General features: G+C 39.9%; 1 protein-coding gene across 2 annotated transcripts in view; it reads left to right on the plus strand.

Annotated features, from left to right (window-relative positions):
• The window catches only part of gfra3 (GDNF family receptor alpha 3), a 52,239-nt gene that overhangs the window by 25,187 nt on the left and 12,840 nt on the right, over window positions 1–14,212 (plus strand). For both annotated transcript variants that reach the window (XR_010915405.1, XM_067518772.1), the window contains exons 3-7: window positions 483–554; window positions 658–1,012; window positions 2,033–2,142; window positions 5,949–6,083; window positions 8,842–8,978. Coding sequence is in view for 1 of the 2 variants with exons in the window: in XM_067518772.1 (XP_067374873.1) it covers window positions 483–554; window positions 658–1,012; window positions 2,033–2,142; window positions 5,949–6,083; window positions 8,842–8,978 (809 nt within the window). In the remaining variant the exon portion in view is untranslated. The remainder of the gene's footprint in view (window positions 1–482; window positions 555–657; window positions 1,013–2,032; window positions 2,143–5,948; window positions 6,084–8,841; window positions 8,979–14,212) is intronic.

The following is a 14,212-nucleotide window of genomic DNA, read 5'->3' on the forward strand; positions in this document are numbered from 1 at the left end:
CCGTTCTAGACTGGTTCAGAGTTTAAAAATGCCTAGCTCTCTAAGAAAACCTGCTCAAAGATAGAAGTTCTTGTGGTGTGCCCCAAGGCTCAATCCCAGGCCCCATTATTCTCTGGTTAAAAAATATTTTGTTCAAATGAACTGAAAAAAAATGACCTGAAAGTTAGAAGGTAATTCGGACACATTTCTTCAAATCTAGTGTGCAGTTTTTCAAATTGTCACACTCAGAGCAGACATAGCCTTAAGTACAGTAGCAAGTAATATTATTTCTTTTATAGGACAACTGTAAAAACAGTATTCATTTATTCTTTTGGCCTCATTTCCAGGTTACATTGAACCTTTGTTAAGTGCGCTTTAAAGGCAATTTCATTGCTGTATTTCCTATTTTGCTGTCTTTCCTTTAATGTTTCTCTTATCTGCTATGGCTCAGATTGTAAATGATAACTCAATTGTTTGCCAATGTCTGTCTTCATTTTCTCCAGGGGAGCATGAGCTGGAAATTTCTCCCTATGATGACACACAAATTGATACTCGCATGGCCTCCTTAGTGGCAGGTAAAACACACTGGCACACACACACACACACACACACACACACACATGCGCACACACACACACACACACATTTTGTTAATTTGACTTTTCCTCATCTACTCAGCCTCATCTTTCACACAACTGGATGGTGAGAACCAGTGCCTAAGGGCAGCACAGGCCTGCGGCTTGTTTGAGAAGTGTGGCTCACTGCGATCAGAGTATGCCCTGGCCTGCACAAAGCAAGTTCCCGGGTCCAACCGATGCAACCAGCACAAGTGTCACCGGGCTCTCCGGCGGTTCCTGGAGCGGGTGCCTGAGGAGTACAGCCTGGGAGTCCTGTTCTGCCCCTGCACAAACACCCTGTGTGGGGAGAGAAGGAGGAAGACCATTGTTCCTTCCTGTTCCTATGAGGATACGGAGGGACTGCAACCAAACTGCCTCCACCTACAAAGCTTCTGTCGCAGAGACGACCTCTGCAGGTTAGACACACAAATGCCAGGCTGACTGTAAATTTCAGTCCTTCAAATGACTGTAATATTAGAAGGGGTGGTTTATTTACATATTTAACATAGAATTGATAGCAGTTGTATGTAACATTACGTCTATGCTTATGTGTCTATATATACGTTACAGTATTTTGTGTTATTGAATTAGTAATGCCATACCCTTAAATTTCCTTACATCTCACTGGTCGGTTTTATATGAGGGACTTTGGAAGGCTTGGGTGGTTTGTGGTGCTCAGGGAATGTTAACAGTTCTTAGTAACAGTTTTTCTAAAAACTATGTGGCTAATTGATCACCCAAAGAAATGTCCAATAGTTACAATCAATAATTTTCCACAGCATATAAAAGAACAGTGTTGATATGCTATTATTAATAGATATTTAATGTTGTGACAATTATCTAGCCTATGAAAATCTTTAACTATGTTTCATTCAAAATATGTTTCCGATCAGAGTCAGCACAGGTGTAAGAGTAAGTTTGTTCTCACAGTTATTTCATGGGCACACCAGCAAGTACCACAAAAGGATTCATCGGGAAACAGTCCTTATGAAATACTTTAGGTGGGAAGTTTGATGAGGCAGGAGCTATTTGCAGGGCTAGCTGGTGAGTTACTTTAGGGAAGTTGATGTCGCTTTCAGAAAGTCAGCAGAAGGTATGTTGTCCTGTTGTGTGTCAAAAAATAAGTACGTTGAAACAAATGACAAAATTGATTTGCTTTTGTCAGGAGATTTGCAGAAAGCAAATTTTACAGTTTTACAATGCTGGATGTTAAAAATTGTAGAAAGGATTGTCTCGCAAAAATGCAAACCAAGTCCCCAGTCGTGTATAAATGGAAAAAAGCTGTGTAGTAATGATGAAACTACAGAGTAAAGGCAAAATGTACCAAAATGTGTCATATTTGTTGAATTGAAATTTAAATGCACCCAACATACTGTACACACAAACCAAAGTAAGTTTCTGCCTATTTATGAATAATGTGTTATTTGTGTCACCAGGTCCAGACTGGCTGATTTCCTAAATAACTGCCAGCCCTCTCCTCTGACGACCAGCAGCTGTCTCAAAGACTCTGCAGGCCTCTGCCTTCGAGCCTACGCTGGACTCATTGGTAATGGGACAAGGGGAGGGGGAGGAAAAGGTGGAGGAAAAGTTGGGGATGCAAAAATTAGTAGTTGAGTTACATAATAGCAAAAGCCGCATTTTGCTTCCAGACATATCTTCCAGGAGATGTTTTGGCTCACTACGACATTTTAGAAATGCTAATACAGATTTTCCTGAAACCAGGCCCTGGGCGTTTGAACTATGGATTGCAACTTGGCAGACATTTTCACTTTTGATCAAAATCTGAAAACCAGGCATCAAGAAATGTTTTATCTATCAGTCAGGCGAATTCATTCCAAAGTTTGTTGAATTGTAAAGAAAAGAGATTTGTAAACTATATGATATCCAAAGCATATATGTAAGGAGTTCACTTAAATCCAAAACTACTAAAATGAAACATTTTAGAGCAAACAAGGACAGAGTTCAAGTTCAGAAGAAGAGCAAGAGATGACAGGATCATGAACACAGTGCCTGTCGATAGGGCTCCCTTTGCAATGTCAACTCTGACAAAGAGCAGAGCAGCCTCTGCTTACCTCAGAGTAAAGCAGGTCACATTTTACCTAGGTGTATGATGGGTAAAGAGATGAACAAAAATATACTAGTACACTTCCAAGAAATAATAACAACCCACATTTATCTCGGAAATACAGTGGATACCGAAAATGTCCGTCTTGTAATTCTGTAATCGCTCATTCAGCCTATTTCATTTGAGAAAAGTAGTCACTGCTGTTTGGCATTATTATGTGGACCACACTGAACCGGGACCAGAGAAAGCAAAGGAGGTGGAGCTGCTGAAGAGATTAGAAAGAAAAAGTGTAGACGAGCGCGTTACAGGTAAAAGCTACTGGCCATTTCTAAAGAGAGGAAAATTAACCCCGTGTTGAAGAGAACTATAGTGCAAATGGTAGAGAAAGAGCCAAGGACAACTTTTAAAGAGATAAAAGATGAGATCTAAGGTCCACATACATCAGTGTCTTATCACACCATCCATCGCCTTTTACATGACAGTGGACAGGATGGAGAACTTCATTGTTGTAAAGGGCTCAAAGACAGACAGACAGACAGACAGACAGACAGGCAGACAGACTGGGAGAATGTGCTTTAGACAAATGAGGCACAATTGGGGCTATTTGCTAAGTCACATCAGCTCTCTTCTCAAAGATGAAAAATACTTACTGGGAAACAAGAAGGAAGCTCCGTTATATTTTGGGGCTGCTTTGCTGCCTCCGACACCAGAAGTCTTGAATCAATGGAGGTGGGAAGTGAATCTTAGTCTCCCACTTGAAGATCAACGACCAAATGATTAACAGTAACTCCTGCATTGGTAATTCTTACTAGAGTCAGTAGATGACACCTCTTCCGCTGGTTTAGAAGGTAGAAGGCTGCCAACTGAACCATCACTATGGGCTTATAAATACGTGTTTATGTGCCATTGATCACAGTCAGATCACCAGAGTGATTGCTTTCAAGGTGCAACGATATATTAATGTAAAAGCACCAACAAATACCTGGTTTATAACAGATTCCATAATATAATAATAATCTGGAAAATCTAACAGCTAACAATTTAAAGATATTATCTTTGAGATGAGAACATAGTAAAATAACGTAGCTGAGCCATTGTACTAATGCCAGTTGAGCTGATTCACAGTAAATAAGGAATGATGTTGGATCCAGCTTATGGAAATCGGTGTAATAATTCTTCACTTACATAAAAGTCAACACCATATTTTCATATAGATTTATCAAAAGCAAGCATGAAAACTGTCTTTTACAAGATTTTTCTTGGAAATGAATGAAAATTTGGTATGAAAACACCCACTTAAACCACCAACCATCTGCTTATTATGGACAAAACAGTTTGATACAGCAGGGCAGCAGCACCACAGGACGTTTGGAGTAGAACTGTTTGTTGTATTTACGCAGAACGTTTAAAGCTTTTTATTTTCACTTTAATCCCAATTCACTTTTGTCATTAACACACTTCAAAACACGGAGTCCCTACTAAGAGTTGCTCTATGTCACTTGCTGTGCACAGTGGTTGGCATGAAGAGAGCGAGTGAAATGAAAAAGAAGTGACAGAGACAATGGAGTTAAACCTCAAAATGTCACCATAAGTGACAGCTAAATGGCTGATAGACGAAAAAGGGACGTTGCATACGTTGCCCTAAGACTCTTTTAAACAACAAAAAGAAAAATGGAAAAAACAAAAATTGCCCGAACAGACTTCTGTGAGTGGAAAGGATGGATGGTCAGAGCAGGAGATTAATGGGTAGAGAGGCAGAGAGCGTGTGAAGGGGGTGATCAGACAGAACAGCAGTGGAGAGGGAGAAGCAGCGAGAAAGAAAATAAGAAGCCATGACAACTGACAAAAGGTGTGGATAGAGAAGTGCTCGCTCTGATATTAATGGGTGAAGAGTTTTTCCTTTAAGGTCTAAGGCTTTTTTAAAAGCACAGCCTGCTTATTCCATATGTTTATGCCACACTAGTCTGCCAAAGAGAAAAATGGTCAACGACAGCATATTATGTACATTATGTGCCTGTAGCTTTTTGGATTCATTTGGTTGAACGTTCGAGAAGGAATATGAAGCATGTTGCCATTAAAATGTAGCTACAATTTTAAACTGGTTTTTGAGAAAGACAAAAAAGTTTCCATCCACTGCTGTTATGTGAATTGTAGGACTGTGTAGAGTCAGTGCCATTAAACTACTGCAGAAGATGGGTGTACAACAAGACACTGTTAGAGCTCTAGTCAAGTAGTCAAGTTTCCAAAAAATGTGTATAACATGATGGAAATGTGACATTTTGTTTGTGGCATTTAGCAAATGGAATTCACAGCCATTTCCACACAGATGTGTTGAGGTTCGCTGCTATTTTCCACGATCTCTTTAGGCATTTTTCATGTGCATCATGATTAATTCACTTAATTTGTTTCCATTGCACTGTTCCACTCACTATTATTGATAGGCCAACTTTTTAACCTCGGTCATAAGTAAAAATAGAATTTTTGCAATATTAACTGTTTTTTTTTTTTTTATTAAGACATTTCTACTCATGGAGAACAAGGTGATGGAGCTAAAAGGTTCCCGGTTCAAATTTTACCTGCAGGCTGCAGCCTTTGTGTGGTGGTTGCATGGGTTTCCTCTGGTTTTCTCCCACAGTCCAAACACATGCAGATTAGGTTAATTGGTGACTTTCAAGATCCCGTAAGTGTGAATGTGAAATTGAAGGGTTGTCTGTCTGCGAATGTCTCTTTGTGTTGGCCCTGAGATAAACTGGAGACCTGTCCAGGGTGGACCCTGCCTCTCACCCAATGTCTGGGTTAGAATCTAGCCCCTTGTGACCCTGAACTGGATAAGCTGTCTACAATGTAACATGTTTATTAATAACAGATAGATACAGTAGATCCTCAACCAAAGTGTTTTATTTGGTTGAGGATCAGTTAAGTTCAAGATAAGTTGAACTACTCTTGGTCCCAGGTGCAGAGCCACGACCACTTCCTAATGATGCAGGCAGCATTTACAGTGTCTTTCATGACAACACATAATTGGGAAATGCAAATATGTATGATATAAATCTGGCAACACAGTGGTGAAGTGGCCGGCACTGCCGCCTTACAGTAGGAAAGTCCCCAGTTTGATTCTGCTGCAGTCTGTTCAGGTTGTAGAATAAAACCATTTCCCACCAATGTCTTCAGTCCATTTCATTTGTTCCTGGAAACTTTGTTTACCATTCTGACTTACTGTGATTTATTGGGTTTCAAAATATAAGCTGTTGCTTCTTTAAATAACTTTGTCCCCTTTTGATCTGCAGGTACCATTATGACGCCCAACTACATCAGTAACAGCTCCGCTGATGTGGCTCTGTGGTGCAACTGTGAAGGCAGTGGCAACCAGTGGCAGGACTGTCTGAGACTGCAGCGTATGTTCACGCAAAACACCTGCCTGCGTGAGTCCACACATTTCTTTGTCCCTTTGGGCCTCAGACTGAATGGATGCAGTGATCGTATTATTTAGTTTGTATTTTCCTGTCTTTGTATGTCCAAGTCACTGAGTAGATTTTGGTTTAAGTCCCGGCTCCTCCAGTCACATGTAGAATTGTCCTTGAGCAAGACACTGAACCTAGTTGCTTCGTAGGGGATGCAGGCCAGACGCATAGCAGCTCCTCCATCACTGTGTGAGTGTGAGTGGGTGGATGAGAAGCAGTGTAAAATGCTTTGGCTAATGATAAGTATGAGTGTAGACCATTCACACTTTACCTGTAGTAAAGTCTCCACAATAATGGCAAGATGGGGCTTAGAACAATTCACAGAATATTTTTGAAACCTTTACCTATGGTACTTGTTCTGAGTATCTGCCCAGAATAAAAATAAATGATGTGGTAAGTGCGGTAAGGATTCTCATTTAATTTGTTGTTGCATTGGCTAAATTGTTTAGAGCTTGGCAACATTCTCCCTTTTTCAACTTCCACCACTTCGTCCTCTGCTCTACCTTTGTCCTCTTCATCTTTCTCACCACCAGCATCATTTTACACACCACCATCCTGTGTTGTCTCCCCTACCAGTACTTTACATTCACTGATCTCTATCAGATTACTACATCTACAGAAGATGTCGTCCACCTTCTTCTACCTCCACTCTTGTACGTCACCCTATGTTCCTGCCTCTTCTGGAAAAAAGTGTTCACTTCCATCCTCTTTGCTAAGTTTACCACCATCTGTCCTTCTGTGTTCCTGTCCTGAAGACCAAAGCTGCCCATCACATTCTCATCACCTCTGTTCCCTTCACATACATGCCCATTGAAATCTGCACCAATCATGCTCTGCTCTGCATCACTTCATCTAACTCACTCCAAACTTCACCTTCTCTTTTAACTAGAAGTGGGGCGATGCATCGACATAATCGACATAATCTATTAGGTAAATATGTCGACTAACGTAACGTGCTTTGGCGCTTTGTAAATAGGAAGTAAGATGGCTGTATCCGAAATCTGGAATGTTGAGTGCACTGTGTGCCCTCGTGAGTTTGCTGCCCCATACTGTATAAACAATTAAATATGCACAACTCCCATTTACAATGAGCCTGCAAACTATACCTCCCTGACACTGTTATTTCATTGGCTACAACGTTGTGTCATCACAGGTAACGCGCACTATTAGTTGGCTGTAACAGGTGAGACGTTTCCAAAAACCGAATTAAGTTGTGTGTTACTGCCGGGGGCTTTGATTGGTTAATTGGCTCACTGAAGGCCCAATCCTTGTCGTAGATGCTTAGATGTGGGCTTGTTTTGAACCAGAATTCTTGATGTTCCACCTGCTGTGCTACACAACTCTTACAGTTTTTGGTTGCTCCTGCCAAAATTCTTTTGAGATGTGTCGCTGGTAGCGATTTCAAAATGAGCCAATAAAAAAAAAAAAAAAAATCTGTTTCAACATTTAATGTAGTATTTGACTAGTTACGATTAAAAATAAGTGTTGCATTCACTTATTTGCATTTTTTACAGTGTTCCAACATTTTGTAAATTGGGTTTTTAACTGCGTATTGTATAAAAAGTAGGATGAACAGAACATTTACACACTAAACTACTCACAATAAGTTAAGGATATTCAACTTTTAATTAAACCTTTAAAATTCACAATTTAAAATGTTTTGTTTTATCCACACACAAACTCAAAAGTTGACACGTTTAGTTTAAGAGGACCTTCCCTGCTTTCAGTCTTAATGCTAAGCTTAAACAACTCTCAGTGATGAGATCAATATTGACCTTCTTATTCTTTTGCCAATTGTTTTACAAACCATTAAATATTATTCATGGAAAGAAAGCAACCAGAATAATTATATTTTTTTTGCTTGCCTTGTACCTCACTTGTAAGTCCCTTTGGATAAAAAAAAAAAAATCTAATTGACTAAATGTTTCCCAAAATGTTGAACAATAATTTTGGGGTTCCCTCGTTTTGTTGCTTTTGACTTTTATGCAAAATTGGATTAAGGACTTTCTTAGAACCCGACTGCATGTAAGGAATTTATTTGCAGTGACTGCAGATTTTCCAAGGACAGAGCTTAATTTCATTTTGTGCAATATTTCAGTTAAGCTAAAATGGTGTATTACTGTCCCAGGAAGCTCTGCTTTTTCTTTCAGATGCTTTTAAGCCACTTGAACATTTAGAACAGGACCATTTGGGATGTAAATGACTTTCCAAAACTATTTCTATACAAGTTGTTTTATATCTATCTATATATATTTCCGCAAGCCATTTCCAGAATGTGTCTTGTGTGTGGCTCCTGCTGGGATGTTCACAGCATGAACTAAACTCTTACCTCTTTGTTTGCCAGCTACATGCTACAGCCTTAGTGTCCCTAAGAGTCTTACAGTCGGTATCTGCAGCATGAGGCTTCTGCAGGGCTCAGAGTGTGAAAAGAAGAGCCAGAGGGTAAAGCCCTCCAGGTGTCACTCAATCACTGCATCTGTCAATAAGGCTGTCGATACACACTGAGCCTGTATGTCCAAACAATAAACTCTGGATCGATGCATCAATGCACTTGCCATAAAGCTTGGTCATTTATCAAGCTGCCGACAGCTCAAACAATAAAGCTGCCAAATAGATATGTAGGTTCACGCCCACACAGATGCTGGCTGGCCAAGCAAACACACACACACACACACACACACACACAAACACACACTGATGAGGCTGTGTCTCCATGCAGGTAACTCTATCAGTTGGATGGGGAGCCCCGGCTCCCTGCCTGCAGACAACACCCCCCCTCCGGCTCCCAGACCCTCCCCACTGGTTCAGGAAGACGATCTGCTGAACAACAACCACCTGCCTGAATACAACAACAACGTGAGTACAGCTCACCACACTCATTACCTATATATTTGAATTTACTCTCCACATTATGTCCCAGGGCCTTTTCTGTTAGCTTTGGTTTGAGCTAATCACATCACTATCACACAGTGTGCTGATTATTTACTGTATTTATTTTTATCTCTTTTTATCTTTAAAATAAATTTCCCTTTTCCACTTTAATGACTTCTTTTAGCTCCTTTGGGATGTGAAAGCACAAGATAGACTTAGTTTTAACATTTCAAGTTATGTGGATTATATTTATTGCTAGTCATCTGGTTGCTTTTAAGATGATCCATAATCATATTTTCTTTACAGTTTTTGAACGTTTGTTGTATTTTGTTTTTCTCTGACCATTAGTTCAAAAGATCTCAACTCTTGAGACACCAAATTTGACTTAAACTGTGACTTTTCTATGAAATTAGGATGTTTTATTACATAAATATTTCAATTCCAAATATTTCCAAAAAGGTACAACCCTGCTCACACTGCTCTTCCTCACCAGTGCAGTGAAAGTTGAAAAGAAATGTCACATGTACATAAGTATTCAGACCCTTTGCTCATTACTTTGTTGAATCACCTTTGGCAGCAGTTACAGCTTTGAGCCTTTTCAGCTATGATGCAACAAGCTTTTCACTCTTGGAATGAGGAATTTTCTGCCGATCTCTTTGCATATCCTCTCAAGCTCAGTCAGGTTGAATGAGGACCACTGGTTGACAGACATTTTCAGGTATATCCAGAGATGTTAAATCTCTAAATAAGTCAGGGCTCTGGCTGGGCCACTCTAGGACATTTACAGACTTGTCCCTAAGCCGCTCCTGTGTTGTACGGTGAACCTCTAGCCCAGTGTGAGGTCCTGAGCACTGTGGAACAGTTTTTCATTGAGGATATCTCTCTACTTTACTCAATTCTGCTTTTTCTTAAACCTGACCAGTCTCTCAGTCCCTGCTGCTAGAAACACCCCACAGCATGTTGCCACCACCATGCTTCACTGTAGGGATGCTATTGGGCAGGTGATCAGCTGTGCCTGGTTTCCCTCCAACATAACATTAAGAATTCAGCCCAAAGAGTACAATCTTAGTTTCATCAGATCAGATAATCTTGTTCTTCAAAGTCTGAGAGTCCTCCAGGTGCGTTTTTGCAAACTTCAAGTGGGCTTGTGTTTTGCAGGAGGAGAGGCTTCCTTCTAGCCACTCTGCCGTAAAGCCCAGATCGGTTAAGGGCTGCATTGATGTGACTGGCAACTTTGTCCCATGTCCACACAGGATATCACTCAGATTGACCCTTACATTCTTGGTCACCACTCTTACTAAGGCCCTCCTCCCCAAGTTTCACCGTTTGGCCATGTGATTAGGTCTAGGAAAAGTCCTGGTTGTGCCAAACCCCTTCCATTTGAGAATCATGGAGGCAACTGTGCTCTTGGGAACCTGCAGTGCAGCAGAAATTTTTTGTTACCTTCCCAAGATCTGTGCTTTGCAGTAATAATGTTTCTGATCTGCAGACAGTTCATTTGACCTCATTGCTTTTGTTCACATAGTGTGTGTATATTCAGCTTTGAAAACATCTGTAGAGAGAGGTTTGCCTTTCCGAATCATGTCCAATGAATTTAACTTACCAGAGGTGGACTCCAGTTAAAGTGTGTAGAAATATCTCAGCAACCATCAACAGAAGTGGAAGCCACTTGAGTTAAATTTCAAGTGTTTTCAGTTTCCACTTCGTCATTACGAGGTGCTGAGTGTCGATTAATGAGAAAAAAATGAATTTGAACAATTGTAGTATCAGGCTGCAACATAACAAAATTGAAAACAGTTAAGGGGGTCTGAAAACTTTCTGGATGCACTGTAGATATATCAAAATGATTCACCAGCAGTGCATTCACAGATATGGTTACAATGTAGTTGGCAGTAGCTCTGGCCTCTGGCAAGCCGATAGTTTTGAGAGCGTCAAGCTTATAATCGTCATCATTTTCACTGACTGGAGAAATATTTTTCAACATAATGTATCTTGTGTCTCCCACTGCCAAATACACTAAGAATTGTGTCAATTAGTATTTGTAGTTTGTTCTCCTTTTTTTGTCCTACTTACTTACGTTATGTAAAATTGTAACATAACTGATATGACAAGATCACCATCAGCTTTTTCTGTGATTATTAAAAATTCCTTCACTTTGCATAATGAACTGACCCTCTGCTTCAATTTCATCGTTGGGATCCTGGGATCATTGATTGGCTCTGTTTCTTGCACTGCATCCAAGGATGTTTGCATATGCACAGTAACATTGCTGTGTCGGCCTGAGACTACCCTCCCAATATTACTGTAAGGGGGTGAAAACTTAACCCCAAATCTACCATATTAATAATCCACTTTCACTTTGAACTTTGACCACCAAAAGTTCATCCTTGTGTCCTTTGTGCCATGTTTGAGGAAATTCTTTGAAGACATTCCTTTGATTCTCTGTTCCCAAGAAAGGAACAGATGTGAAGCCACAGTGACTTTGCCTTTGACCTCTGACGACCAAATGTATCCAAAGTTCAGTCCACATGGGACATTTATAGCAAATCTAAATAAAGGGAGGTCACTGACCTGACCGACTGACCTGATGCCACGGTGACCTTGACCTTTGAGTCAAAGTGGATTGGGACGGTTTGTTTTAGTCCCCGCAAGGTATATTTATTTAGGTGGATATTGCATTTACAAGAAAGAAAAGGACATGGGGCCACAGTGGCCTTAACCTTTGATCTATGGCCAGCAAAATATAATCAGTTCATCTTTAAGTCTGAGTAGATGTTTGCAGTAAATTTGAAGGAATTCCCTTAAACCATCCCTGAGCTTTTACATTCACAAGAATGGATGGATGTGAGGGCACAGTGACCTTGACCTTTGACCTTTGACATTTGACTCCCAGAGTCAGTTCATCCTTCCGTGGATGTTTGTGTTAATTTTGGAAAAGGCATTAGTGTGATCTTTTTAAGTCCATCCTTGACACTAACTAAGATTTGTGTCACATCTGATAATGTTTCCTCAAAGCATTCCTGATGATTCATATTCATAAAAGAATGAGAGGGAAAGGTGGATGATTTTTTTTTATTTTTAATTTAAATTTATTCAGAATTACTTTCTGAATAATGCCTTAATCACATCAAGAAGCTGCTGACCAGATACCACAGGTCAAACTGTGGTTGTACTGGGCAGCTACTCCAGTACAAGTGTTGCTTTCCATTTGTCCCAACTAGAATAACTCCTGCCTGTCTGGGGACAGAACTGGCTGGCTTCTCTAATAATCAGGAATATTATTTAAAAGAAGCATTATGAGATGTAGCTTTATGAGATGCTGACACCCTTGGGGGTGAAAACAGAATGTAAAACCCACAAGGCTGTAGCAGTACACAAACTCAATCCTCAAGTAAAAATGCAATTACTCGCCTAAAAATACTTCACTACAAGCAGAGGCACGACTTTTCTATGTTTATATTCGTATAGTGAGTACATTCTGAATTGCATCCTGAAGGATGCTGAATACACATCTTTGATAGATGTAGGGATCGCATTAGTCTCAATGCTTGTTATCCTGTTAGCCTGTGGTTAGGCCTCCAGGATCGATGCTGAGAAGTGAAGTCCTTTTGGCATAGTGTCTGCCCATGGTATTCTAACTTCTGCGTTGAATACAGTTGACTCACACTGGCCCAAAGAGGCTTTTTCCCATATAGAATCCTCACAAAATGAGTAGCTGTTAAACAATAAGTACATTTTCTGAAGGTCACAAACTCTGTGGACTGACTTCTTTTTATCATCGGAATTTGATTCACTTGGTCCATAATCATTTAGAAAATGTAGAAGAGTGGTGGGATTGTTTATCCCCATTCATCCTGTGCAGGAAGCAGAGAAGCACAACTAGAGAAAGTGTCTAGTGCACATACTCTAGTGATCCCAGAAACAGTGAAGTGTGAGCATCCAAATTATTAAAGGCTGGAATCCTGAAGATTCGTTTTCTCAAACGAGCATTTTCATAGGAATGAACGGGCACCGTTTTTCCATTCAGACGTCTAATTATGCAGCTTTTAAGTTTAGTTAGATTTGCTGATGCTGCTGTTTAGTTAATAGGCTACTGATGTGTATGTGTTGCACCATGTTCAACAATGCTTCTACATGAAAGACAAAAAGGATTCAATATTATAGTGAACATTAAAGAATAATAACCAGGACAACAATATCAGAATTTACAAGATTAAGATGATTTTGTAAACCAAGATGTCCAAAGTGAATCTGTCCTATATTGTTTATCTTAAAGCAGAAAATTGCAAAGCAGGTACATTTACCAGAAACAATGTGTTTCAATATTTGTACTTTATGAATTTATATGGCAACTGTATAGTGTAATACTGCAAATCATGTGGATTCCTTGTTTCAGGTCTAAATTCGTCATTGAATAGCACAAAAGTTTATAAAGTGCAGGCGTTATTTCACATGGAGCACAATAAGAAATATAAAAATAAAAACAACTTGTAGTTATTCATAAAATATATTGTGTATATGCTTTATATGCACTTTATATCAACTTTTAGCATCATACATGACCCTCAGTGACCTAATTACACTCAGGATACTGAAAGAAAAATCACAAAACCCAAACTTTAGATTCTTTTTAATGAATTAACTTACTGCAATTAGTGTGTGTTCCTGTAAGATAGAAACGTTTTATATAATTGCAGATCATTTCCTTATTTTCTTCAGCTCTGCTCTGCTTCAAGGATGAGGCTCAGCTCACACTTTAAAAACGTGTTGCATCCTGCCACATTTTGTTTTTACGTTTTGTTCTCAGCGGGAATGAAAATGGTCCAAATCTCCAAGAAACGTCCCTTCAGTTCATAATTTAGACAGGTTGTTTAAGTTTGCTCAGCAGGTGGGAGGTGAAAGGATCAAGATTAGACTTAGACTACAAACAAACAAATGTCCAACTCTCCTAACTGTGTCCATTTAATTTCTCTTCCTCAACCAATCAGGCTTCACACAGTCTGTGGCACACAGACAACACTTGGCTGGGAAGCGTTTTGATTCTTGTCCTGTTGGATGATGTGTGGATGGGTTCGGCTCAGTAATATGCCGACAGTAACAGGCACAGACGTGCTGAAATGTGCTGTGAACACATATGTTTTGAGAGCGTTACAGCTCCTGGCTGCCCCAGTCCAACACTGAGCATTAAACACGGTCCAATCCAATCGTGGTCCTGGCTA

This window comes from Channa argus, chromosome 10 (assembly GCF_033026475.1).
Source record: "Channa argus isolate prfri chromosome 10, Channa argus male v1.0, whole genome shotgun sequence".
NCBI lineage: Eukaryota > Metazoa > Chordata > Actinopteri > Anabantiformes > Channidae > Channa > Channa argus.